General features: G+C 31.0%; 3 protein-coding genes across 14 annotated transcripts in view; all 3 read left to right on the top strand.

Moving 5' to 3' along the window:
- LOC105333541 (scavenger receptor class F member 1-like) overlaps positions 1 to 4,813 on the top strand; it is a 53,576-nt gene extending 48,763 nt beyond the window's left edge. For 7 of the 10 annotated variants that reach the window (XM_066067309.1, XM_066067298.1, XM_066067295.1 and 4 more), the window contains 3 exons: positions 1,357 to 1,454; positions 2,011 to 2,121; positions 3,873 to 4,813. In XM_066067309.1, coding sequence (XP_065923381.1) covers positions 1,357 to 1,454; positions 2,011 to 2,118 — 206 coding nt within the window. In that variant the 3' untranslated portion in view covers positions 2,119 to 2,121; positions 3,873 to 4,813. Of the gene's footprint in view, positions 1 to 1,356; positions 1,455 to 2,010; positions 2,124 to 3,872 lie in introns of those variants that run through there. The other 3 variants (XM_066067290.1, XM_066067292.1, XM_066067324.1) reach the window with 3 other exon arrangements.
- A 4,439-nt stretch (positions 4,814 to 9,252) lies between these two features.
- On the top strand, positions 9,253 to 18,783 carry LOC105345636 (scavenger receptor class F member 2). Its single transcript, XM_034465989.2, has 7 exons — positions 9,253 to 9,370; positions 11,258 to 11,395; positions 11,501 to 11,638; positions 15,925 to 16,022; positions 16,522 to 16,646; positions 17,036 to 17,097; positions 17,238 to 18,783. The coding sequence occupies exons 1-7, from the start codon at positions 9,274 to 9,276 to the stop codon at positions 17,378 to 17,380; spliced, it is 801 nt and encodes a 266-aa protein (XP_034321880.2). The 5' UTR covers positions 9,253 to 9,273; the 3' UTR covers positions 17,381 to 18,783.
- Positions 18,784 to 23,300: 4,517 nt separating this feature from the next.
- Positions 23,301 to 24,635, top strand: part of LOC105342568 (uncharacterized) — a 38,093-nt gene continuing 36,758 nt past the window's right edge. For all 3 annotated transcript variants that reach the window (XM_066067270.1, XM_066067275.1, XM_034465988.2), the window contains exon 1: positions 23,301 to 23,426. In XM_066067270.1, the coding sequence (XP_065923342.1) occupies positions 23,345 to 23,426 (82 nt within the window). In that variant the 5' untranslated portion in view covers positions 23,301 to 23,344. The remainder of the gene's footprint in view (positions 23,427 to 24,635) is intronic.

Below are 24,635 nucleotides of genomic sequence, written 5' to 3'. Positions count from 1 at the left end.
ACAAATTAATAAACTCTAAGGTTTTACAACCAATCATGTATTAAAATGCCCTTACATTTTCAATATGTTGCTATTTTTGCAGTGGTGTAAAACATTAGGCTTGACAAGTGGTCCACACTATAATATGTTTAACAAGATCTGCCAAATTCCCACACGTGTTCATCTCAGAACAATCTTTTCATTTGGCACTACCGAAATGTTGTTTGTTTAATGGGAGTTTCCTTTTGTGATCGGCATCGGCATCGGCCGATGACGGTAGTGTCCATATGAAGCATCCGGTAACATTACTTTTTGCGCATGCATTGCCCTTTGCACTACTTCGTTAACTATCCAATAACAGCTTCATGTTAATTTTCAATTACATGCAGATTACTAAGAATAAATATTATAATGCGTCCACCTCACGATTTAAACATTTAATCATAAAAAAACAAACAATTAATTGTTTATATTTACATCGTACTTTTAACTAATAAATAAAGTGATTATAAAATGTAAGTGAAATTTACTAAATTACTATTAATGTTGATAAGAACGTTAGCTTAAAGAGACAGCAAGATCGTCTCTTGTGTAAGACTTTGGCTCTGACATCATCATGATATTTTCCTGTAGCCTGTGATTTTTCTAAATGACTGTAGGTTTAGAGATATCGATAAACAGGGCGTGTTGATTTTAGTTCTCTCAGTTTCAGTCGTTGTAGATTTTGACCAATCGATGAACGGGGCCTGTAGATTTCAGTCTTGCTGATTCTATAGATTTATGAAATAACTGTAAGTTTCTGAAAGAAATACAGGGAATCATACTCGGTAGATGTAAATAAACAAAAATGTATATCATATTTATCATGTTGGGTTTTTCTTTGCATTGCATGAAAATTTGCTGACGTATGAGATCACATACTGATAATCCCCTTTAAAAGGAAATTGTTTTTATTCCTAAAGCAAAGCGCAAAAATTGTGTAAAATAAATGATGAGCTCGTTCATGCTATCGGGGCGCGAGTCAATGTTTGTTTTTGTTTTCATTTTCTAAGATTTATTGTCTCATTACTGAAAGGAATGGAATTCAAAGTCAAATGGAATTAAGTCGCAAATTTAATAAAATTAACTTAAAATACATTTTGGGTTAAAAACTAGAAATTCAATAGAGCTATTTATGACAAACCTATAGAAACTTTCAAAATGGTTTTCTTTGTTATCTGTATGCATGTAGGTTGTACCGGGGTAACACATTATGGAATGTTTTTAAATATTGTATTTGAGTTGCGTATATAGCAGGTACATAAGCCATAGTTAGAGAAACAGAGGATTGTTAATGTCACTCCAATTTTTTTTTTTTTTTTTACATTTTTTTTGTAGCATGTGCCCATTCATTCTACGGACCAAATTGCAGATTGAGGTGCAGCAACACCTGCATCAACCGGACATGTGATGCTGAGAAAGGCAGCTGTGATATGGTATAGAATAAAACATAAAAACAATTTGCTAAAATTATAGATATTGGTTTTGTTTATTTAATTACACTATAATGATACAATAACTATCGTTACTAAACATATATAAATCAACCATCGCTGATATTTTTTCTCAGAAGAATATACCTTCGAAAAAGTCTTATCAAACGTATGCTTAACTATGGTGTTCATATTTGTTATTTCGTAGTTGAATTAAGGTGTTACACAAAATTGTTAACACATATTCTTATTCATTTTTTATTAAAAAGTTAGATACTCATTATAATTTATCTTGATATATAATACATGTATTAATGCTTTTCATAGATATAATTGAAACCTTTAATATTGAAAAAAAAATCTTATCATTCAGTATTATTCAGAATAACAAAATTGCATTCTTATAAGAAGAAATTGTCGTAAATTCTAAACATGTCACTGATCATTACTGGCAGAAAAAAAGGTGAGATTATGTAGTATTACTCAGGTTCATAAAATTGCTTTTTTGATAAAAGAAATCATTTTCATCAATATTAAACATATCATGGTCTCTTGGCAGGTTCAAAACGAAATTGGCCACAAAAATAGCAAGACATCTGATATTATTGTTGAATCCAGGGAAATCCTGTTTGCAGTGTTAACTGCTCTTGTTGTAGTATTTGTTTAGAAGGTTGGTAAATTAGTGCATTTCATTTATGTTCTAGTTAAGAAAATGCTGACAACATGTACTTTAATTCTGGCCTCAGGTTAATGAAACAATATTTGGCTTGAGAAAAAATTTTAGTCAGTTATAAAATGATTTTTAAATATTACTTGGCAACTATAATTTGTCATCAACAGCTTTATACTAGAACACTTGTAATACCATTTTAATTTTGTCATTGTTTTCAATCAATATACATTAAGAGACAATGTTTAATATTTGACATATATTCCACTGCTTCCTGATCCTGGAGCATGATTGTAGTGCACCAATCTCAAACAAAGAAGCCTATCTATTATTTATGTCTAGACATGGTCTTTTTCAAAATATGAATATTAATACATGCTAAGCAGACGGTTTTTTGAAATACACTGCATACATGTATTTTTCATTTCTTGTTATAATTGGAATACCTTACTGTTTTTGGATGCTACTACCGTCTATGTTCTTCCATGTGTTCGATAACAACAATTAATGGTTATAATGTTCATGATTATTCTAACAACAGTCTATATGTTATATTAATGTTGATAATTTGCTATCGAAGTATTGACCTTATGTTTGACCATCGTGACCTTTATCTAATATTAGTTTTATAAAAGTTTCTTTGCAAGTATAAAAATCATAATACTTGATCAATTCTTATGCAGTATAATTAAAAAAAAACCCTGCATTTTACAGTTGCTGTACATCATAATTAAAAACCTTTGTAAGATAATGTAAGAATTTTCAAACGATAATCAACAACGCTTAACGGTGTCTAAACATATTCATTTTGATAAAAAAGGTAACGTCATGACTGGCATTACTCTGCTATTAAATTAAGATAGGCAAAATGCAGCGAAAACTTTTATATAATACCATTATAATTATATGAATATTGGATAGTGGAGACTAACAACAATTCAGAGATAAAGTTACTTTGAATGACCTCCAACCTTTTGTGTTGGCCTTCGATAATGATGTTCAAAAAGCTTAAGCACACGTCACATTGCTGTTATGATTAACGGTATTCATTCTTTAGGAAAACCATTTTCACATTAATTAACAATAAATACTCATTAACAATTACATTAAGATCAAACAAAACTCATTTGACTGTATGTTTCGAAATGATAAAACTAGGTAGTACGTGTTCTTTATATGTTTAGAAAGTTACAATGTTATCTATATTTTACTTAAGAAATCAATATTCAAATTAACTTTATGGAAATATTGCCCCTACATTGTATATTTGAGAAAAAAAATATTTCAGAAGTTACGACCACTTTAAACGAATATACATTTGTTTGATGACATTACCATATTAAGTGTGTCTCTAAGGGTATGTTGGAACAAATTTAAGGCGATTTAAAATATGATAGTTCTTATTGTTATAGTTAACATTAAAATAAGGCAAATGTCTTAAGACATTCTTTTTCAATAACAAATAATTCAAATATCACAAATAAAAAAACCCAAACATTAAATGTATATTTCAGTTTGATAAAGAGTACGCTTCATTTTTTTTTTTTTTTTGGTGATGTTAAAATCACATTGGATAGCGTGCTATTCACTCAGCTTATTGTTTAATAAGGTCGTTAAACGTGACTTATGACCAATTGGTCACCTTTTGCATCTTGTAGTCATATTTCAGTTGTTTTTAGTTGACTGAATTGGTGGTGTTCATACTGTTTTAAATAACAATATATAATTCTTTTGTTTTATGATTTTTTTAGGATTGTGTTGAACTAATCGATAAGAAAATGCTCGACTCTCTACACAACAGGTAAAAAAGTGTATTCATCGAAACTCAAGATAGGAGGACAGCAAGGATGATTACAATAAGTGAATGATACAGAATCGAACATCAAACTCCTCCTTTTGTTCCTAATTTTAAAAGCCTGTGTAGAAAATAAGCAAATAATGCAATGCGTAACACGAATGATATATTCTTAGAGTCGGGGCTCAATGTTGTTTGTACATTATTTAAGGAATAATGACTCATTCTGCATTATGAGTGGTAATTTCGGTCGGGACGTGGTCAAATCCGATAAAGTCCGATAACGCCCGAAGGGCTTTATGATAGATTTGACTACGCCCCGACCGAAATTATCACCTCATAATATTCGAAGAATGATTCCTTATTACTTATATTAATTGCAATTTGTACATTTAAAAGCAATATTGTATCAAAACCATTAATTTCATGAAGCACATGGTATGTATTCGTACGCGGCGCAGCCAATACCGTTTTTCGATTATGCTATAAGACACGACCATTTTGTGTCACTCATTTTTTAGTTATTGGGTTTTAGTGTTCAAAATTGATTTGTGATGTTGTCGAAGACAAAGACAGTTGAAAATGTAAATATACATGTAGTTATATATGTTCGGAGAGTTCATGAGTTTTATTTAACACCACCTACTTCTTTCAATTGCATATTTTGTGGAAAAAGCTATACTTGTTATTTTTATATTCTGTATATCAAGGTATCTCTCTCACTTTGTTTTATATTTAGGAAATACATATTGTTAATTAATGCAGACATATTGTTTTTTTTTTTTTAAATATGTTTGTTTTCCATCGGTGTTTATACTTTCAATGTTGGATAATATTCATTATTACATGTACCATGTAATCGTTCAAGCTGTAATAAAGGAGACTATTTTAACGACACGTGCGTTTCTTCTTTAAAACTACGTTATGGATACATGTGTGTTAAGAGAGAGAGAGAGAGAGAGAGAGAGAGAGAGAGAGAGAGAGTTATGTTTGATAAATAACGCGCCTACATGGATTAATCGCTACCTCTGTTTAGATTTCTTATTAACACAGGGACAGAGCGTGAATGATCTTAACTTAATCAGAAAGAAAAGAAAAGGTAAACAAAAATGATACTTAATGATGAAAAATAGCAAAGTTTTCTATTTGTTGTTGTCTTAGGTCGAGCGTAAAGTGAAATATGATAAAAGTCCAATTTTTTTTATATTCGTTGACGTGTATGCATATGCATGTTAATCGTGTGTTTAGGATCGCTTCTAGCTCACGAAATATATTTTCAGAAAATACATAATAACTAAGTGAAATATTCTACGGGAAAACTAACAATAAGTCCAGTTAATCAATTGCAGGTTTGAATGGTAGGTTGAATACTTATTTGGTTGAATTACATTTCATTCAAGATGAATCAGACAAAAGAGCAGTTATCTTTCATGTTTAAACTGTATATAAAACAGACACAAGATTTAGTTGTACGATTCATGGAATAAGGATACCTTTGGGGAAAACAACTTAACAGGCGACATTTTTTTTTTAAAATAGTGACAAAATAAAAGAAAATGGGATTCGTAAATTAGTTGTTGTGAGGAATATTACTCAACCAATTACATGACGTTTTCATTGATAAAAAGGGGTCATTTTGATGCAGCGTATTTTTCGTGTTTTTTTTTTCTAAACAGTCCTCAATATCTCAGAAACTTATGATTATTTATGAAATTTTCAGAGTGAAAATTTACATCATATACATTTATTTAAATGCCTATGATTTTTTGTTAAATAGAATTAAAGCTAAATTTATTTAAAGATTAAATGGTATAAGATATTATCGGACAGCCTGAGGCAGTATCAAATTATATGATATAAAAGTATGATTGAATTATACATATCATATATATTATACAATATCGTATCATACAATACATTACCATTTCATATTTCATTATACAATACCATATGATACAATATCGTATCTCATGATACAATATAATATCATATTCTACAATATCATTTTATATGATTCGATGCAATATCATACATTTTTTTTACAATGTCAGCAAAAATCTTCTGCTAGGTCGTATGATGACTGACATTACAACAAGGAGCACACGTCCGATGTGACCGGTCAACAGAGGTTGCTTACTCCTCCATGGCACCAGTTTATTCCTCTTATTTTTGTAGAGGTTCGCGTTTGCTTTGCTCCTGTGTTGTATTTTTCCTTAGGACTTTTGCTTTGGAACACTGTTCGTTATCGGCACATTTCATTATGATACAATACATGAGTTTTTTTTTAAAGAATCTCTAAAAGCCATCGGTCAAATTCAATTAAGGAGGAATAGGTAATGCAGCTCAAAAACTTTACTCAATAAACTTTTGTTAATTTTTTTTTTCAAATTTAAAGAACATTAAGATATCCTCCACAATATAAATACCAATTTCATGGCCACTTTCTGACCTTGTTTTGCTGATATTGTATATGTTTTGCAAAATCATTTTATCAGTTTTTTGCCGTTTAAAAACTAAAACTTCTGACTAAAAAGTCATAATTTATTGAATATCAATATAATTAGAATTGCTTATATATATATATATATATATATATATATATATATATATATATATATATATATATATATATATATATATATATATATATATATATATATATATATATATATTTTTTTTTTCAATGTATTTTTTTCCATTTTATATGATTATTTTTTTTATTTACAGCAGCGTATCAACGAGGTTAGAACTAGAGAACTAAACTGGAACTGAACTAAAGATAGTGACTAAACGCATTCATTGTGATTCGTTATTCATCTGATTGGGAAAGTGGATGAACATGGGAGTAAAGAAAACAAAAGAAGAAGATTGAAGGGATGTGGTAGTATATAGATCGACTATAAAAACAAAAACTGAAAATTTGAATAGTGATTTATATTTCTGTGAGAAAACAATAAAGATTAGACTTACTGTTAATCTTTGTGACATTGTTTTATAAGGACAAACTTTGGAGAATATTGGTTGGATTAAATCGTTGCCTCAACATTGGGCCAACATTAAAACTGTCAATCTACTGACAATGGGCCAATGTCACGCCAGCGTGTTTGTGCAATCTTGCGCCGATGAGCAAAATTACATTGGGCCGATGTTATTTTCCGACATGTCAATGGCCCAAATAAATGATAACATCGGTCGACGCTGGGCCAATATAAGCTTGCTATCAGAGATATAGTTACATGTATATGTACACCTAAGATGCCATATATTAATACATTTAGTATTTCTAGCATTTTTTACACTGATATCTATTAACCACATCAGCCAAAATTTCATTGTAAACAGGAAAATATAATTTAATTCATTGTACATTTTGAGATTTGTGATCAATATATTATAAGTACAGCTAAGATGTCATATATAAATTGTATTTTTAGCGTTTTTTACACTGATATCTGCCAACCATACTGGTACTGTACCAGTTATCGGCTAAGACCAGTTATCAACTAAACTGAGAGTTCGGGTTTTTAGCACCCGACAATCCAAGATTTTTTAATTCAGTCGTCTTTATCGAAAAGAGAAAAGTAATTTTGCCTGTAAATTTTCTTGAATATGTTTTATACATGACCTTAAACGATCATTGTTTACCGCTGATTTTACATCTTTGGACTTTCAGCAGTGGGGGAAGTGACGTAATAAGTTTTCAATAAAATATTACCTCTTTGTGTTACGTGATTATATCCCTTCTTTGATTTGACATATGATATCAATACATATAACATGTACAAATAAAAGAAATTCACTAATTTCCGAGAGATTCGTTGCGCAGTTGAACGCCTGATTGCACAATTATGTATTGAATAGTCTACGATTTGGTGTATTTTCGTATGATAATACACAAACAATTTTATGAGTTTTGTTTATATTGTATCATAACCCCGACGACTTTAGTCCGATCCCTCAAGGGGCATAATTTAAATTACATTTAGCAGAGTATAAAATCAACATGTACAGGGATTTTACTCTTGTTATCACAAAGCCAAAAACTGGTACAGTAAATCATAAAAGTATGTCAAGTTTTATCCAAAAATATCAAGAAATAAGGAAATACGAAAAGAAAACGTTAAATTTTAGCAGATAACTTGTACCGTGCCAGTATCAGCCAACTGGTCATTGTAAACAGGAAGATTAAAAATGTTGGTACATTTTTGAGATTTGTGAACAATTTTATAGTTATACTATCAATTATTATATCAAAAATTAATAGTAAATATACAAACATTTTTATAATTTCATAATACAGCTTCATTTTGTGGCTTTGTTTTTCAATGAAACATTATTACATTCCGGAAAAATGTGTAACTTTTTTTAAATCAATTTGTATCGGAAGAAATTCGGACGGAATTATTTTTACGTTTCATTGACTTGAAACATGATAATAACAGCAATAATTCATAATATCACATTTTATAAAGAATATATTATCCAACTCCTTGTCTGGCCTTATGAATTTGTGTCTTAAATATTACAATAAAATAATTTTATGTTTTTATTGAAAAATTTAAAGATGAGGAAAATCGAGCAAATCTGAAAATCTTACATGCATGAATACCTAACGATTCCTTTAATGATTCTGTGACTACTAATCTTCACTATGAATGTAAAACAACAAAATTCTGAATATATGATTACATCGAAAAAAAATATCCATTGAAAGGGGATTTACGAACACCGAAATATCAATTCTTCAAGTGTACAGAGGAAATTCGGAAAAAATATTTTGTGAGTTTCAAGCACAATAGTTCGTTTTGTTTACTACTTAATATCATGCTTTAACATAGAACCGTAGACTTTAGTTGCTTTTTTACATCTAATCATATTTTATTTTCTTGAGCAATCAATTTAAGATACCACCATGGAATTTCTGTGTTATTACACTAAAATACTCTATTTTTAGTATTGACATTTCATATGACCTTCAAGGCAAATCAAGCAAAAATACCTTAAACTTTTTTTTTTTAATTAAAATAAGCATATCTTAAAGTATCTACATGCTTAATTTCATCATTTTCGGAATATAAGAAATATGAAAAGAATCCATCCTTAAGTCAAGACATTTTTTCAGGATAAGAATATACACGTTTTAAAATGTAAAAAAAAAAACAAAAACAAAACACGTAAGTCTTGTCTATGTTGATTTGAAACTAAGTACGCTAAAATTTAACACTTGATAATGGTTTCAGGAAGAAAATTATAGTAAACACTAAAATAGTTTTCCTTCCTCATAACGTAACAAAAAATATATATAGTGTCAACACACACTTTGATACTTAAAAGTACATAAGCTAGCCAAGCATTGAATGCCACGTACAAATATGCGGCCCAAGACAGGACTATACATGCGTCATAAAGACGCCATACCTGTGTTTATTCTGTTGGCAATATCTGGAACTTATGGTGAGATTTTCAATGTCTTTAAAACGACCATAAAGAGTATATATAACACATGTTAAACTTTGTTTTAAAATATCCATGATATTTTATTATCTGAAACATTCTCAATTATTTCAAATTTTCAAATAAAAAGTCCTTACAATCAACGCATTTTTAAACGATTATCCAACTTCGTTGTTTGAAAGGAATTATGTTATTTAGCACTAATTAAAAAAAGTATTGGATATATTTGTCACTGTTGTTAAACAGAATACAAAAAAAAATGCAAAAAGCAATAAATTAATCATGATAAATACCTTGAATGAACATTTTCCACTCAGCTAAGTTTAAAAAGAACACTTCTTTTTAAACAATTACGCTGTTTTTTTTATATCTTACTGTTATATCTCTATAATTAAGAATTTTTTTTAATAAATGAATTATATCACATTTAACGAGGCCGGGTCTAATTCGTTCGGCCCTAGATTTTTTAATGAAATTTTTTACCTGAATTTCTACTGATATAAATATTATTTTAAGATTACAAAAAAAGACATTTACCACACCGTTTGTTTAGGGGGTCATCTCAAAGTTTGTTAGTTTTTAACATAGGACCCTATGGGAATTCGCTTGAAATGTATCAATTTTGCAAATTTTTTTAAACTTCTGCCCTAGGGATTTCTTTTTCTGTTCTACATATTAAAGTTATTGCTAAAAGGCATCAAATGGTCAAATAAAAAAACCTTTTACCTCCTGGTTTGTTCCAGGCGTCTTATCAAAGTTGATTTTTGTATGCCCAATTTCCCAGATTTGTCAGATAATGGCTATTTTTTATTTGACAAAGGCGGAAAAGGTGATCTTTATAGTATTATTAAAGCATTCAGACATATTGAAGTAATAAAAAAATATATAACATCACATATTAAGGGTCATTAATATAAAATACATGGTTACTGTCTTGAAATATATGAATTAAGCTATATCTAGGCGGGTTAAGAAAACGCGACCCGAGCCCAAATATAGCTTATACTTCGAGACAGTTATGTTTATTCCACAATATAACATTAATTTTACGCATTAAACGAGCCATTTTCAACAAATTTCGCTGAATGTCTGCAGTTGAAACTATCACGCCATGGCGTCAACCAAGCAAAAAGATGACGTCACAATACAAATGAAACGCTGCGCGAAAGCGTGCGTACTTGTTCTGTACTCGGCCTCGTTAAGAATCACCCTGAATTCAAAATAGCTTAGGTTGTTCCACTCCTAACTACTAACTGCATACAATTGAAATATAACCCCAATTTATCACATGCCTTTATCTGTTTTATGAGAGTGGTAACTCTTCAATAATCTGCAGTTGGAGGTTACATAGAAAACAGGCATGTATTAACTTGTCTATCGACTTCTGAAGCGTTTCAACTCATTTTCTAAAGCCCTGATTGGGCAGAAGTTATAGTCTTGTGAAGATGACCTCCTATGCAAGATGACCTCCTATGCAAGATGACCTCCTATCAATACCTGTCAGATCCTAACAAGTGTAAGGAGAGTGGTTTTATTAAGGCTGATGGACAATCTATCTTGGCTTAAGGCTATAACGACCTCCACGTTGCTTGCAACGAACTCGGCTCTACCTTTAGTTTTAAATTTGTTGCTAAGGTGGCTCAATAGTCAACAGATTAACCATCATATCTACCTAATATCTTTAAGACATGGTTTACAGTTGGGTGTTTGCCAAACTTTTTTTATATAGAGCTTTTATTCTAAAGAAGATTCATACAGTAAAAAAAATTAGCAGCGACCATCAAACCCTCCTCAAATCTACATGCAGGTTTTTTCATCATTGAAGTAATGAGTAGGTTTTTTTTTTTTTATTCATTGTATCACTCTTTTTGTGCACATTTGTAACAGCTTGCCAGAATAATACCTATGGAGCCGGATGTTCAAAGAAGTGTGGACATTGTTTGAACAAAGAACAGTGTAATCATATCAAAGGAACTTGTCACAACGGGTGTGAGGCTGGCTATTACTCACCACGCTGTAAGAAAGGTATATTACCGAGAGAATAAACATACCTATACATATGTACATTTCTATCTAAATACATCTACTTGATTGAACGTTAAGTTTTTTTTCTATCCATGCATCTTCTAGAATGTAAAGAGGGAACATTCGGGGAAAATTGTGCTACCTTATGTGGTCACTGTAAAGATGAGGAAGCCTGTGACAAAGAGACAGGGGCATGTCCTTCAGGATGTCATCGGTGGTATGAAGGAATCTACTGCAACCAATGTAGGATATTATTATCACTGGTTTAAAGCATCCTATACATAGAGAATAATACATACCATTTTCCATATCAGCCCAAGACTCCAATATCAGCCCGAGACTCCAATATCAGCCCAAGGGCCAATATCAGGCCGAGGGCCGATATAAATTTTGTGATGTCATCCGTATCACAAATGCAAAAACATATATTTATTACTAAGTATGTAATTAAAAATATTATTATCTTAATTTGATTTTTAACCTTTTTAAAATAACGAATGTATCCGGACCCCCACCCCTCAATTGCCCCCTCAAAATAATTATATTTTGCAAGTAAGTGAGTTCAAACTTTCAAAAAGATCATATATTGATATGATATGATGATGTACATTAGATATCCGTATGGTAAAGCATAAAAATACAATCATATATGATAAAATATGTTACAAATACATTATATAACTTAACGTGATAGGCTATAATGTCCTATTCTACTCAAATTATAAAACAAACTAGAACGAACATGATAATAAATATACATTTATATTATTTTAACCAAATCTTTGCTTACGATATAAACATAGTTTATTTTTTTTTATTTTTTCGATTTATTGAATACTTCTAAGCTAAATCAATTAATCTCGTTTAGCTAGCTTTAATCAAATATAACTTCATTCAAATTTAGGGGGTAAAATGTGGGATGATTTTTTGACAAAAACACCCTAATTGATACGGCGTATTTAGGACATATATTTCTTTGTATGAAAAAGTGACAATAACAAACCTTGAATCATCTCAACAATCTATTAAACGAAATACAAATTCAAAGCAGAGCAACACGGACCTCCAAAAAGATAGAGGGTGGATCAGTTGCCAAGGAGGAGTGAGCATCCTCTGCTGACAGGTCACACCCGCCGTGTGCTCTTTGTCGTAATCGGGAAAAAATCGGAAAAGTCCGTAGACAATTAGGTGATTAATTATGGTCTAACAATTAATATGAAAAACATCTGTCAGCATGCGACCCAATGGAAAATGTTATTTGCTGAAAAGGTCGTTGTATCAACCATAGAACTTGCGAAAAGATGAATGGAAATAACAATGAGTATATTAATCAACCTCGGACCAAATCTTGCAATATACGCGAACGAATCAAATGGAAAAAAACTCCAAGACCATAAAGAATTTAGCCCACCTTACGATATATGTAACAAGAGGCCCATGGGCCACATCGCTCACTTGAGGTAGAATAGGTATGATAAAATCAGCTTAATGGAGTCATAATACAAACTATCTGGACAATGTACAATAATACATGTAGATCCTGTATAAATAAAATCCATTTTCCCCTGGATATTATTTTGTTTATAATCATTAGTCCCTTTTCTAACCAGATGATTTTATAGTCATATCATATGTTGAGTATTGCAGTTCTCAAAATGATCCTTAACAATAATTTATATATTAGATATAAACGTACATCAAACTCTGAACCTTCTCGGGAGGCCAAAGAATTGTCCTGAGGCCAAAGTCTTAACAATTATAAAGAAACATCTGGCTGATTAGTTTCTGAGAAGATTTTTAAAGATTTACCCTATATATTCCTTTGTTAAACTTTGACCCCCCCCCCCCCATTGTGGCCCCAGCCTACCCCTGGGGATCATGATTTTGACAACTATGAATCTACACTACCTGAGGATGCTTCCACACAAGTTTCAACTTTCCTGACTAATTAGTTTCTGAGAAGAAGATTTTTAAAGATTTACTCTATATAATCATATGTTAAACTTCGACCCCCCATTGTGGCCCCATTCTACCCCCAGGGGTTATTATTTTCACAACTTTGAATCAACACTACCTGAGGATGCTTCCGAAGAAGTTTCAGCATTGCCGGCTGATTAGTTTCTGAGAAGATTTTTAAAGATTTACTCTATATATTCCTATGTTGAACTTCGAACCCCCATTGTGGCCCCACCGTACCCCGGGGGTCATGATTTTCACAACTTTGAATCTACACTACCTGAGGATCCTTCCACATAAGTGTCAGCTTTTCTGGCCGATTAGTTTCTGAGAAGATTTTTAAAGATTTGTTCTATATATTCCTATGTAAAACTTCGATCCTTCATTGTGGCCCCACCCTACCTCCGGGGATCATGATTTTCACAAATTTGTATCTTCATTACCTGATGATGCTTTCACACACGTTTCAGCTTTCCTGGCTGATTAGTTTCTGAGGAGAAGATTTTTAAAGATTTACTCTATATATTCATTTGTTAAACTTCGACCCCCCATTGTGGCCCCACCCTCAGGTGAGCTAAAAAGGTTAAGTTTACAATACAATAAGTTGTTAAAGTTGGTTTCTGGAAGAACAGACTTTGAAAATTTTCTTAATAAATATTGACAATTTTTTTTACTTTTTTAAGCTTTAGTTTTTAAGATCTGTGTACAAACATAGAATTGTGAGCAAATCTCTGTATATTGCTTATAATTCGAAGCTTAACACTCAAATATGGTTAGTAAATAGAAATTGTAAACAATTAAACACAAGAAACATGCACTACATGGATAACAAATAAAGAACACAATTTATTTTTTCGAAATGAATCATATATATACATGTATATACCTACATATTTCCGTCAGCGATATCAAACTCTATTTAAACTGAATAAACTTGAGAAAATGCCGAGCATCTCAACAAAACCTATTGCATTAATCTACATGTACCATTACGCAAAAGATAATGCCGAATTACCGATAGAATGAATTGTATTTCAGTACCCCTACATCCGATTTTGCTTAATTTGCGCAGGTAATCAGTTAACTGTTTGATTTACCGAAGTCTCTGTTTGATTTGATACGTAAAAATCACGAAATACAGACGATAGTTTCCAGGTTACAAAGCATAATGAGAACGAAACGAAAATCAGAACAAGCTAACACCAACGTCATGTGTGAAAACTGTCAACGCATTGAAATAACTTCACAAAATCGGCACCAATAAATTTTGTATGTTTCAAAATTTCCCTTCATACGCGAACTGTTGCACAACAAGCAAATTCATCATAGTCAGATCGACCCTTTTTCGTATAATGTCATGGCTGCTTTAAACAAAGAACCTTGTTTTAGAAGTATGGAATCATTTTACCGGATGCCGAACCCGAAGCTATTAAACTGATTGAAACACGCCTTTCCTTTATTATTATTTTCGTAATAACTCAGATTTGAAACAGAATTACCACTTAATTTTTGCAATTTATATTTTCCTTCCCATAAGGATAATTTATGCTAAACTAGGTTGAATTTGCCTCGGTAGTTTATGAGAAGAAGATTTTTAAAAATGCACCCCCCTTTTTCTACAGTTTCAAGGTTTTCTCCGCTTTGAATACAGATCAAACTTTTATTTCTGCAATTTATATTCGCCCTCCCATAAGGATGCTTCGTGCCAAATTTGGTTGAAATTGGATAAGCAGTTTTAGAGAAGAAGTTCAAAATGTAAAAAGTTTACAGACGGACAGACGGACAGACGGACGGACAGACGGACGACGGACAAAATGTGATCAGAATAGCTCACTTGAGCTTTCAGCTCAGGTGAGCGAAAAATGGGAAATAATGCTGTAAAAAAAAACAAACCTTGGAAAGCTTACAATAATAAGTATTTTAAAGCTTAAACTTATGACTTGCATTTTCCAATGCCAAACGTAAAGTATAGACAGCTGTTTTATAATTATCAGTAATTTGCTTAATTGCCATTTTTTAATCTAAAAAGTCGGTAACACTCAAAGGCACCCCCGACTTAGTCTCCATATAAAAGCATAACAATTGTTCTGTGCTTTATATAACTCATACAAGTGCATAGAGGAAGTGATTGTGTGTGAAATGTATAACTGAACATAATACATAAGCATACACTTATCAGGCCTAAATTGCATTTTAAATCGGAAAATTTACCTTACATTCAACTACAATTCAACCATTGGTTTGGCTATGTGACAGTGGTTGATATTAAAACATTACTATTAAAAATTGTCAGACGATAATAATCGGAAAAGGAGTTCAACATGTGGTTTAAAATAACTTTAACTTGCAGGAACACAGTCCTTTTATATACACATATAAAATATTGAAATTAATAAAAATTATTTTTATTATTATATTCTTTTTTTAATTGCTCATTCGTGATCAGCCTAATAAACTAATTAATTGCAATTAGAGTTTAGGTTTACCTTTAAACTAGGATGTTATCAATGTTACCATGGAAAAGAGTTAATGACTATGAAAAAAATAAATATGTAATACCTGTTGTCATTCAGCATGCCAAACTGTCTACTACGGACCCCACTGCGTCTTAATATGCAACAGTTCTTGCCCAAACGAAATGTGTTACTCTGGAAAAGAAGACTGTTTACAGGTATATCATTGCATAAATTGTCATTTTTTAATAACCGTTTTTTAAAATAAAAACTGGCACCCAAGGTTTTTATTCTCATGTCTTCAACTGCTGCTACAATGCTACATACCCCTTGAAACGAAAATGAAACGTCTAACAAATATCAAGAATAATCGTCTTTGCTGTTTCTTAGACTGATGCATGATGGAGAGTTTAATTTGCCAAAATTTGAGTATTGGTTTTTTTTTTTATGAAATCTGTGTATGTTTGAATTTGTTGTATATTCAAGCTACTTCATGATTGCATCCAGCTTTGATACCTTATTTCTCCCTGTTTTATTAAATACTGGTACAAGAAATGCCAACCCCTTACAACTATGGGGTTTCCTTTAAATATTTAGAGGATGTAAATATGAAACCTTTTTTTTTATTTAAATGGGCATACATATTATATTAATCTTCTTAAAAATAAAGTCAATATGTAGTCATACATAAGTTAAACAGTGCGGTGTTTCTCGTAGGAAAATTACCAACGTTCTGGAAAAGATGACTGCGGAAATATGAAACTGTTCATTGCGATTGGTGGATCAGTGGGAGTCTTATCTGTCGTAATACATGTTGTTGCCCTCATCACATCAAACAAAAGGTATCGCTATTAATTACTGTAAAATCATTAGATTCCGTGGTGGCTCCATTTTCGTGGAAGTCGTGGGTACCTCTCACCCACGAATTAACATCCTCCACAAATAAATAAATTAGAACTGTAAATATTTCCTTTTGTGAGTATTAGAGAATACACGAAATCACGTCCCCAGGAACCTGTAAAATTGAAGCAACCCACGAAAATTGGCCCCCACGAATTTTAATGATTCCACATAACTGGATATGAAATTAAAAGTTCAAAAGCATACAATCAAACAAAAAACTAGAACACTAAAAAAAAAAAAAATTCCAAAAAAAAAAATAAATAATAATAATAAATAAAAAAAACAACTGTGTTTTTGCTTAATTGAACTTAACATTCTATTTCATAAGAAAACCATACTGTCACAGTGGCAAGAATCGTCAAACCTCAAGCTTAGTATCACATAAATCAAGTGAGTTTAACTTAACAATATAATTTCATATCGACTTTACAAAAGATTGCATTCAAAACCACAAATGCATGGGTTTCAGTAAAAATATTCTGATTTATGATATTAAATCAACAAAATGTACTTAGAGATCCATTTTATAGTAAACTGCGAATCCGCTCAGAATGATAACATTCAAAGCAACACATGTCAAGAGGAGCCATCCACACAGACGTCGGGATTCTACATGGAGCTGATGGAATCACAATACCAAAACACCGCTGAACATATATATGAACAAGCTTAAGAAGCAACCCTCTTTTGAATGCGATGTCGACTACGGTGTTCTAAATCAAAACCGCTTTTAGTTTTTGGTAGGTTGCAATTTGTTTGGTATACTGTGTACGTTAAACGTTTGAATTAAATTCACGTGGATTATTTTTTTTTCTTCAAATAACTATATGATTATTCATTAGGATTGTTAAAACATGTTTCATTTCTACTAATGCTGAGCAACTATAATTTCATAGAAGTAACACGTTTAGAGACTATAAAGATAAGATTCTGTAAATATGTACATATATAATTGTATATAATATATCCTTTATGACGAAAAATACAGTGAAGTGTATTATATGTGTTATTGTCGTGTGAACTAAAATTATTATTTTTTCCTAAGCTGTTTTATAACTGTAATTGTCTTCATCGTACATTTGTATAATTGTTATGTTATTCTTTGGATTTTTGTAATATCTTCAATGGCCTTTTTCATATGAACAACAGGCATCGTTCATTCGTTCTCCTAATTATACGTGTGTTGAAGTTATTCAAGTACCACTATTAAACCTCTGTTTAAATAATGTATTTTCTTTCATAAAGTTATTATAAATTCAAAGCAAAATCGTTGATTTTTTTCAAAGTTTAAAAGGAACCGTTTTTTTTTTTTAAAGGAAAATCAAAACATTCTTCGAATCTGCAGATTGTGATATGTCCTCAAGATTTATTTTAAAATTGTTGAAGACTATCTCTAAGTTTCTATTTTTTTTAAAAAATGTTTTATACTAAGGAAGGGGATTTTAATGCCATTTAATAGTGCCTAGTTTAAAGACAAAAATGTATTGTTTTTTTTTTTTGTTTCCTAATTTCAAACTAATAACCGGTTAATCGGTCAGTAACCAATTCCTTGCTCCCCCCAATCATTTTTATTTTCGTAGTTTTATTTTGTTATTATTATCATTATAATGTTGTTTATATATAAAGTAGACCTTTAAAATCAGGGGAATGTTTCATTTATAGATCATTTTGTATTGATAAATTTCTGTTTTTGTTTTGAGCCTCTATTATTCTCCGTCAATATATGCATATATGTATTGTTATACATTATTGGGATTTTATTACATGGCAAACTTCATCTTCACATGGGTGTAAAATTAGATTTTATTCAGTAAGAACATAACAGACGTAGATTTTTTAAGCAAAGGGGTAAAAATTTTACCCCATGCACTGTAAGCAAAATGTTGATATTTTTTGTTTGAATCTGATTTAAAGATTTTTTATAAGTATGCCATTAAACTTAAAACCACAGCATCCAACATTTATAGCAAATGCAAATGAAATCCCTAATTATATGAAAACGTCCACATTTCATAAAATGAATTATAAAAACTACCGTGCATTGGATAATTTAAAAATAAGTGTGAATAAATATGACACATTTTAATTAGTGTTGTTTGCATGGATCTTTTTTTTTATCGCATTAATTGGCACATCATATATGAGTGTGGATTCGGTAACAATAAATTGAGTTCTGGTTTCTGACACTGTCCTTCTACTAAATAAAAATGAATGGAAAAACATGGTACAATACGCATTTATTGCATGATTGTTAGGGATATATGAAAATTTATTTCCCACGGAAAATCATATTTCCAGAAGACAACGCCCGATGAAAATATGATTTTTATGGGGGAATTAATCTTCATATTTCCCGTTCATGCAATAAATTATTTGTTATATCGAACGACAGGTGAATATTTAGAATACCTCAATTTGATTCACGTACTTAATGTTTACCGGTTTCTTTCTATGTCTGTTTTATGATATAAAAAGGATTTAAAACTGCTTTCTAAAAGTAGAATTAATCATTTAATTACATCGAATGTTCATCATTAGGATTTTTCATCAGAATGGAATGAAAATTCAAGGGGGTGGGATATGATGAAAAATATTACGATGACAGGGAAATATGAAGTTGTATTGCCCTTGCACCTGATTGTCTAGAACCAATCAGAGGTTGCTTTATCTAGAATAATCATATTGAGGTATATTAATACGTGATATGTACGTGTATATGAAGAAATGAAGCAGATCAGACAAGACTCGTTTATAATGGACATATCACGGGACTCTCTTTATTGCCTTATCCTCTCTAGTAAGGGAAGAATTAGTGATCAGATATGGAATCCGTTGAAGATACAACTTAAAAATAATGTAGCCTCATAAATGAGGGTAAATGACATATACAATCACGTCCAAAACGCTTACCGGTTTTTATGTCACGTGACACGCGTGGCACTGAGAAGTAACATTATAAAAGGTAAAGCGAGTTCACATCAGGTAAACAGCATAAGATTACAAATGGGAAAACGCTGGATTTTTTCAATGCTTTTAATAGTTCCTAAAAGTACAGTGTACTACTTTTTTTCATTTTTCCTCAAATGGATACAGTCGTCAGAGTTGGGGTCAATTACTTTGAAAAGTAATTAATTACTTTCAATAACATTGACAATTTTATCAATTACTTGCAATTACAATTACATTGATTTTTTACAATGTAATTAATTACTCTCAATTACTTTGATAAATGTAATTAATTACATTTTAAATACTTTAGTTTTATTTCTTAAATCTTGAGAACATATACATATATTAACAGCATTAAGATATACAGAGCTTTATGTACGGTTATGTTTTTAAAGGTTGTATAGTTCACGTCATATCAGATTTCTTGAAAATTTGTAGAAAAATTTTCGTTAACATTAAATTCATGAAGTACCATTGAGTTCATTTTTGGTTCTGAATAATATGTTCTCTATAGTGAATTAATTGTTATTCACATATCAAAACTATGTTTATTCAGAAAGTACAACTTTCGGCAGTACAGCATATCAGTATAAATAAGAATTGCTATAATTCACTAAAATGAGATTTTTTGAATCCTTAAGTCTAAAATCAATAGGGGTTCTTGGGTATTAGAGGAATTCACAACTCCACAAATTTAGATCTTTACCTATTGCCCTGGACAGTGTGTTATGCTGTATAAACATATGAAACATTATGGGATATTTAATTATTGTATGAACAAAAGTCCATGCCAATCATTTATAAAATTTATTTATCATTATAAGACATCTTTTTTATATTTTAAACTTGGAAAATAAGTAATTGAGATGTAAATAAAAAGGAATTGAAAATGCACAATATTTTTGGAGTGTATTTAAATACATTTAATTACTTGTAATTGAAGACAAATTCAATTACAAATTACTTTCAATTACTTAAAAAATGTAATTAATTACACTCAATTACTAATACTGTTTTCAATTACCCCATACCTGATAGTCGTAACAGATGTGTTTTATTGAATTTCTTAGCCCTGAAACATAAAAAAACGGTGGAAATTGAATAATTAACATTGTTCTTCATGTATGCAATTGTATGCAATTTATATAATACATGTAATACACCTGGGGGAAAATTCAAATACCTTTGGTTGATACTCCTTAAATGCCATATCTTCGGCTAACATCAACACAATGAAACTAAACTTCTCACTTTAGAATGGTACACCTTTTGATCAGTCAATATTTGGGCGCAGCACTTGGTTTATTGTAAAATATAATAATTGTTTTTAAAAGTTGAAAACAATATGGTACTGGTGTTATCACAAATAATTTGCATATTGCTAGTTATATACAGGTATTGCCAATTAAATGGCACAAGCAATACAAAGATATAACATAGCTTAGCGCAAAGCAGTTATATTTACATGTGCACTTTTCCCAAGCTATTACTCTGCATTAACGATAAATAATACTTACATTTACCGAAAAAAATATACACCATTCTAAATCCTTACTCTTTGTAAAATGGCATAAGTGTTTGCCATTTCAAAAATCTGTCCCACTTAGATAACAAATTGCTCGAAAACTGCTTAACAGGGATCTATTGCTTTCACGCTGGCTATTATATGATGGCATCCCGCTGTGACATTCAATTAACTTGCAATAAACACATTTTAAACGAAAACCCAATGCCCTGCACCCAAAGTATTTTCATTTATTTTCCACTGTTAGATGTTTAATGAAATTGGATGTTTATTAAGTTCTTTCTTTTTAATATCTCGATTAAAAAATACAACAAAGAGTATACGTGTATATATGAAAATTTATTAATCTGATTTTTTTTAAATAATAATGTTTAAATATACTTTATAGTGATTATTGCTTAACTCTTACACGAGAAACTGAGGCAGGCCAATCTTCAACGTTTTAAAGAGAAAAAAACCCCTTCGATTATTTAGATGTTTTCAAAACGTTCTGCAAACATTGTCGGGTTTTGTTATGCTTTCTGATAACATTTTCATTGTGTATGATAAGCAGTTTTCTGACGATAAAAAAACCCCAAAAAAACCATACATTTCACATACAAAAACGATGTAAGCAATTTTGGTCAGACATTTCTTACTGACAGTGTAATAAAAATCACAAATAAAACATTTTTATAACATATTAAAGATATGTTTTTATGCTACATAATCATAAAATTTTTCGTAATGTTTTACAACGTTGTCAAAACTATAAGGACATGTTTTTAAAATGTTTTATTGATAATGTTTGATAACATCCTTGCAACAAATTTGAATGTTTTTAAAATATTCTAAAACTGTTTTTATAAAACGGTTTTTGGTAATCAACTTTACAACCAGAATTAAATGTTATCAAAACGTTTTGCGCTAAGTACCTGGTAGTGTCCGTTTTGATAATTATCTACGAACAAAAATTACTTTAAAATAAAACAACAAGAACTCTGGATTATGAATTACATATGGTCATATTAGCACACATGAACCAGTGATGTATACACTAAGATCTGATGCAGCATTAAGACTAGGACATTTTTGGAAGGCTAAGGGGATTAGTAAGCAAGTTAAGGAAGATTGCTTTATCGAAATGTTCTACCATCATTAATTAGAAAAATTGCATCAGATAAATACATGTATCAATGCGAATGACAATAAAAATCGATAAAGAAACAAGACATTTTAATATCTAAACTTGGTAAAATCCCGTTTTACGTAGAACGGTTGTTAGCACAATTTTTTTTGACTCTGGGATTATTGCACTTTTGTTAAAAAAATATTACTTGATGATATCACAAGTGCATGATATAAGTACTCAAGGAATGTAGCAAGTTTAACATATTTCACAATACACAACTGAATTCATTCACTAGATTTTGACCTTAAAGAATCATTTAAACTTCATGATGATACACTGGGCAAACACCGCAATCTATTTCTTACTTAGACCTGTCGTTCGGCGAGGAACATACCGTATATCCCGTAATTTTTGCGATTATCTAATTTTCGCATTTTCGCGATCTTTTTTAGAATTACAAATTATTTAATACGGATAAATTATACTCGGTTTTAATTTCTATAAAAAAATTGTTAAAATTGCAATAAATGACTGTCGCTAAAAAAATGACACAATTTCCTATTATCGCAAATTTGTGACATGCGATAAAAACCCCGGGTATTTGGTATCAACAACATTCGGCTTTCTTGAGTGCAGAAATGGAATCAGCCCTGCAGCTACCTTTAGTCGTTCGTTGCACAGCATCATTCTTCCCAGTCTGTTCTAGTATATATTGATTATGGTTTGTTGTTGGGGTTTTTTCTACGTAGGTTTGTTGGTCCTACCCAAATGCCGCATTCAAATTTAACATTAGAATAAAAGAAAATAACGTATGTACATGTATCGCATATTCGCGAAACCCCCAAAAAACACAAACCACCCACCAACCAAATGCAGAAGTTTCATTGATTCATGCTATCTTTAAAAAATTGCATGTAATGGTAGGGGTGGTACCTAACATCTAGAAAATGAGGATTTTTATCCACCTGTCACTTACGTCATTTACATGTACATGCATAAAAAGAACCTTGCCATCACATTGTGGGTGAACTAAATGTGCCTAAGCCTCCAGTATGTTGCGATGTGTAACTGTCTGCTTGGCTATAGTGGTGACTGCTGGTTATCCCGTGTCTGAATCTGAGAATCAACAAAAATGTAAGTTATGAAAAACGGGAGAGGGAATCTGTCAACATGTAACATATTTTTTCTTATTACGAATAACAGTAAATATGTGCAAGTTTTTTTTTTGGCTGCATCATACCAGCAGTTAAACGCGTCATCCATTTCTGACGTCATTTTGCTGTAACTGTATTAAACATGAAAAATTCGTATATACCACCTAATTTGGTCAACGTGAAATATACCAACTTTAAAACAATTTCTTTTTATTGCATCTTTACTCATACAGAATACTTAAGCTACATTTGAAGTCCGTTACATTTGAAGTCCGTTAAAACAATTTCTTTGTATTGACGTCTTTACTTATACATAATAATTAGGCTACATTTGAACGTGCGTGCGAACGTTACGTGCGACCTCTTTGTGCTTGTTGTAACATGAATGCAAACAAGAAAAAACATCGATCAAGGTATACATAAGTACTGAATGTGTCCTTACTGCTACACTGTAAACTGCCCTTCACATTGCATTTTGGGTAGTGTATCCATAACTAAGGTGGATTTTACAGTTGAAAAATTAAAACTGCAAAAAATGTGTAAATTTATTATTAGACTAACAAAAACCACATTAGGGAGTTTGTATGTTGTCAATTATATGGTCTGTTTGTCTTTTAAACTTTTTGAAAGAGTTGTTTGCCCTTTACAACAAATTTGAAAAAAAAAAGTTCTCAAATTACACATAAGTACTGTAGGCTATGAATAACTAGGGCACTATCTAAGAAAGTGAAAGTGTTTTAAAACTGTTTACCAAACGATTTGCGAGAGAATGACTTGTACTAAGGAAATAAATTTAAAAATGCATTTTTTCCATAGACTTCAAGGGTGGCAAACTTTTGTTGGTATTATTTGTTTTTAATTCATAGGCGGATCTTGTTTTATTATCCAATAAACCTTTTAAAATCACGGTATGATTCTTGTGATCAAACTTACAATCTATTAGATATGAAACATGATAGTTATGGATGAACTACCTTAAGTCTGAAAGAGTCACACGGCAACATTGCATTAACTGTATCACGTGTAGTTTTAGTTCACAATACACGGTACATCAAATATGCAAGTGGTAAAAAAAATAATATCTGAGTTTTCAAGCTAACGTATTCACTTTACGATTTCTCTATGAAACGGGAACTAAAAAGATTGGGAATACAGTAATCCTGATTTGCACTTTAAGCAACGGCCTTGC

This window comes from Magallana gigas, chromosome 1 (assembly GCF_963853765.1).
Source record: "Magallana gigas chromosome 1, xbMagGiga1.1, whole genome shotgun sequence".
NCBI classification, from domain to species: domain Eukaryota; kingdom Metazoa; phylum Mollusca; class Bivalvia; order Ostreida; family Ostreidae; genus Magallana; species Magallana gigas.
This window is presented reverse-complemented; position numbering and strand designations above follow the sequence as displayed.

Excerpts from the sequence above, each read along its gene's own strand:
- LOC105345636 (XM_034465989.2), top strand. The coding sequence starts at position 9,274 with ATGCCACGTACAAATATGCGGCCCAAGACAGGACTATACATGCGTCAT. Across the intron at positions 11,396-11,500 it reads CTCACCACGCTGTAAGAAAG|AATGTAAAGAGGGAACATTC; the intron begins GTATATTACCGA and ends TGCATCTTCTAG. Across the intron at positions 16,647-17,035 it reads CTCATCACATCAAACAAAAG|AAAACCATACTGTCACAGTG; the intron begins GTATCGCTATTA and ends CTATTTCATAAG.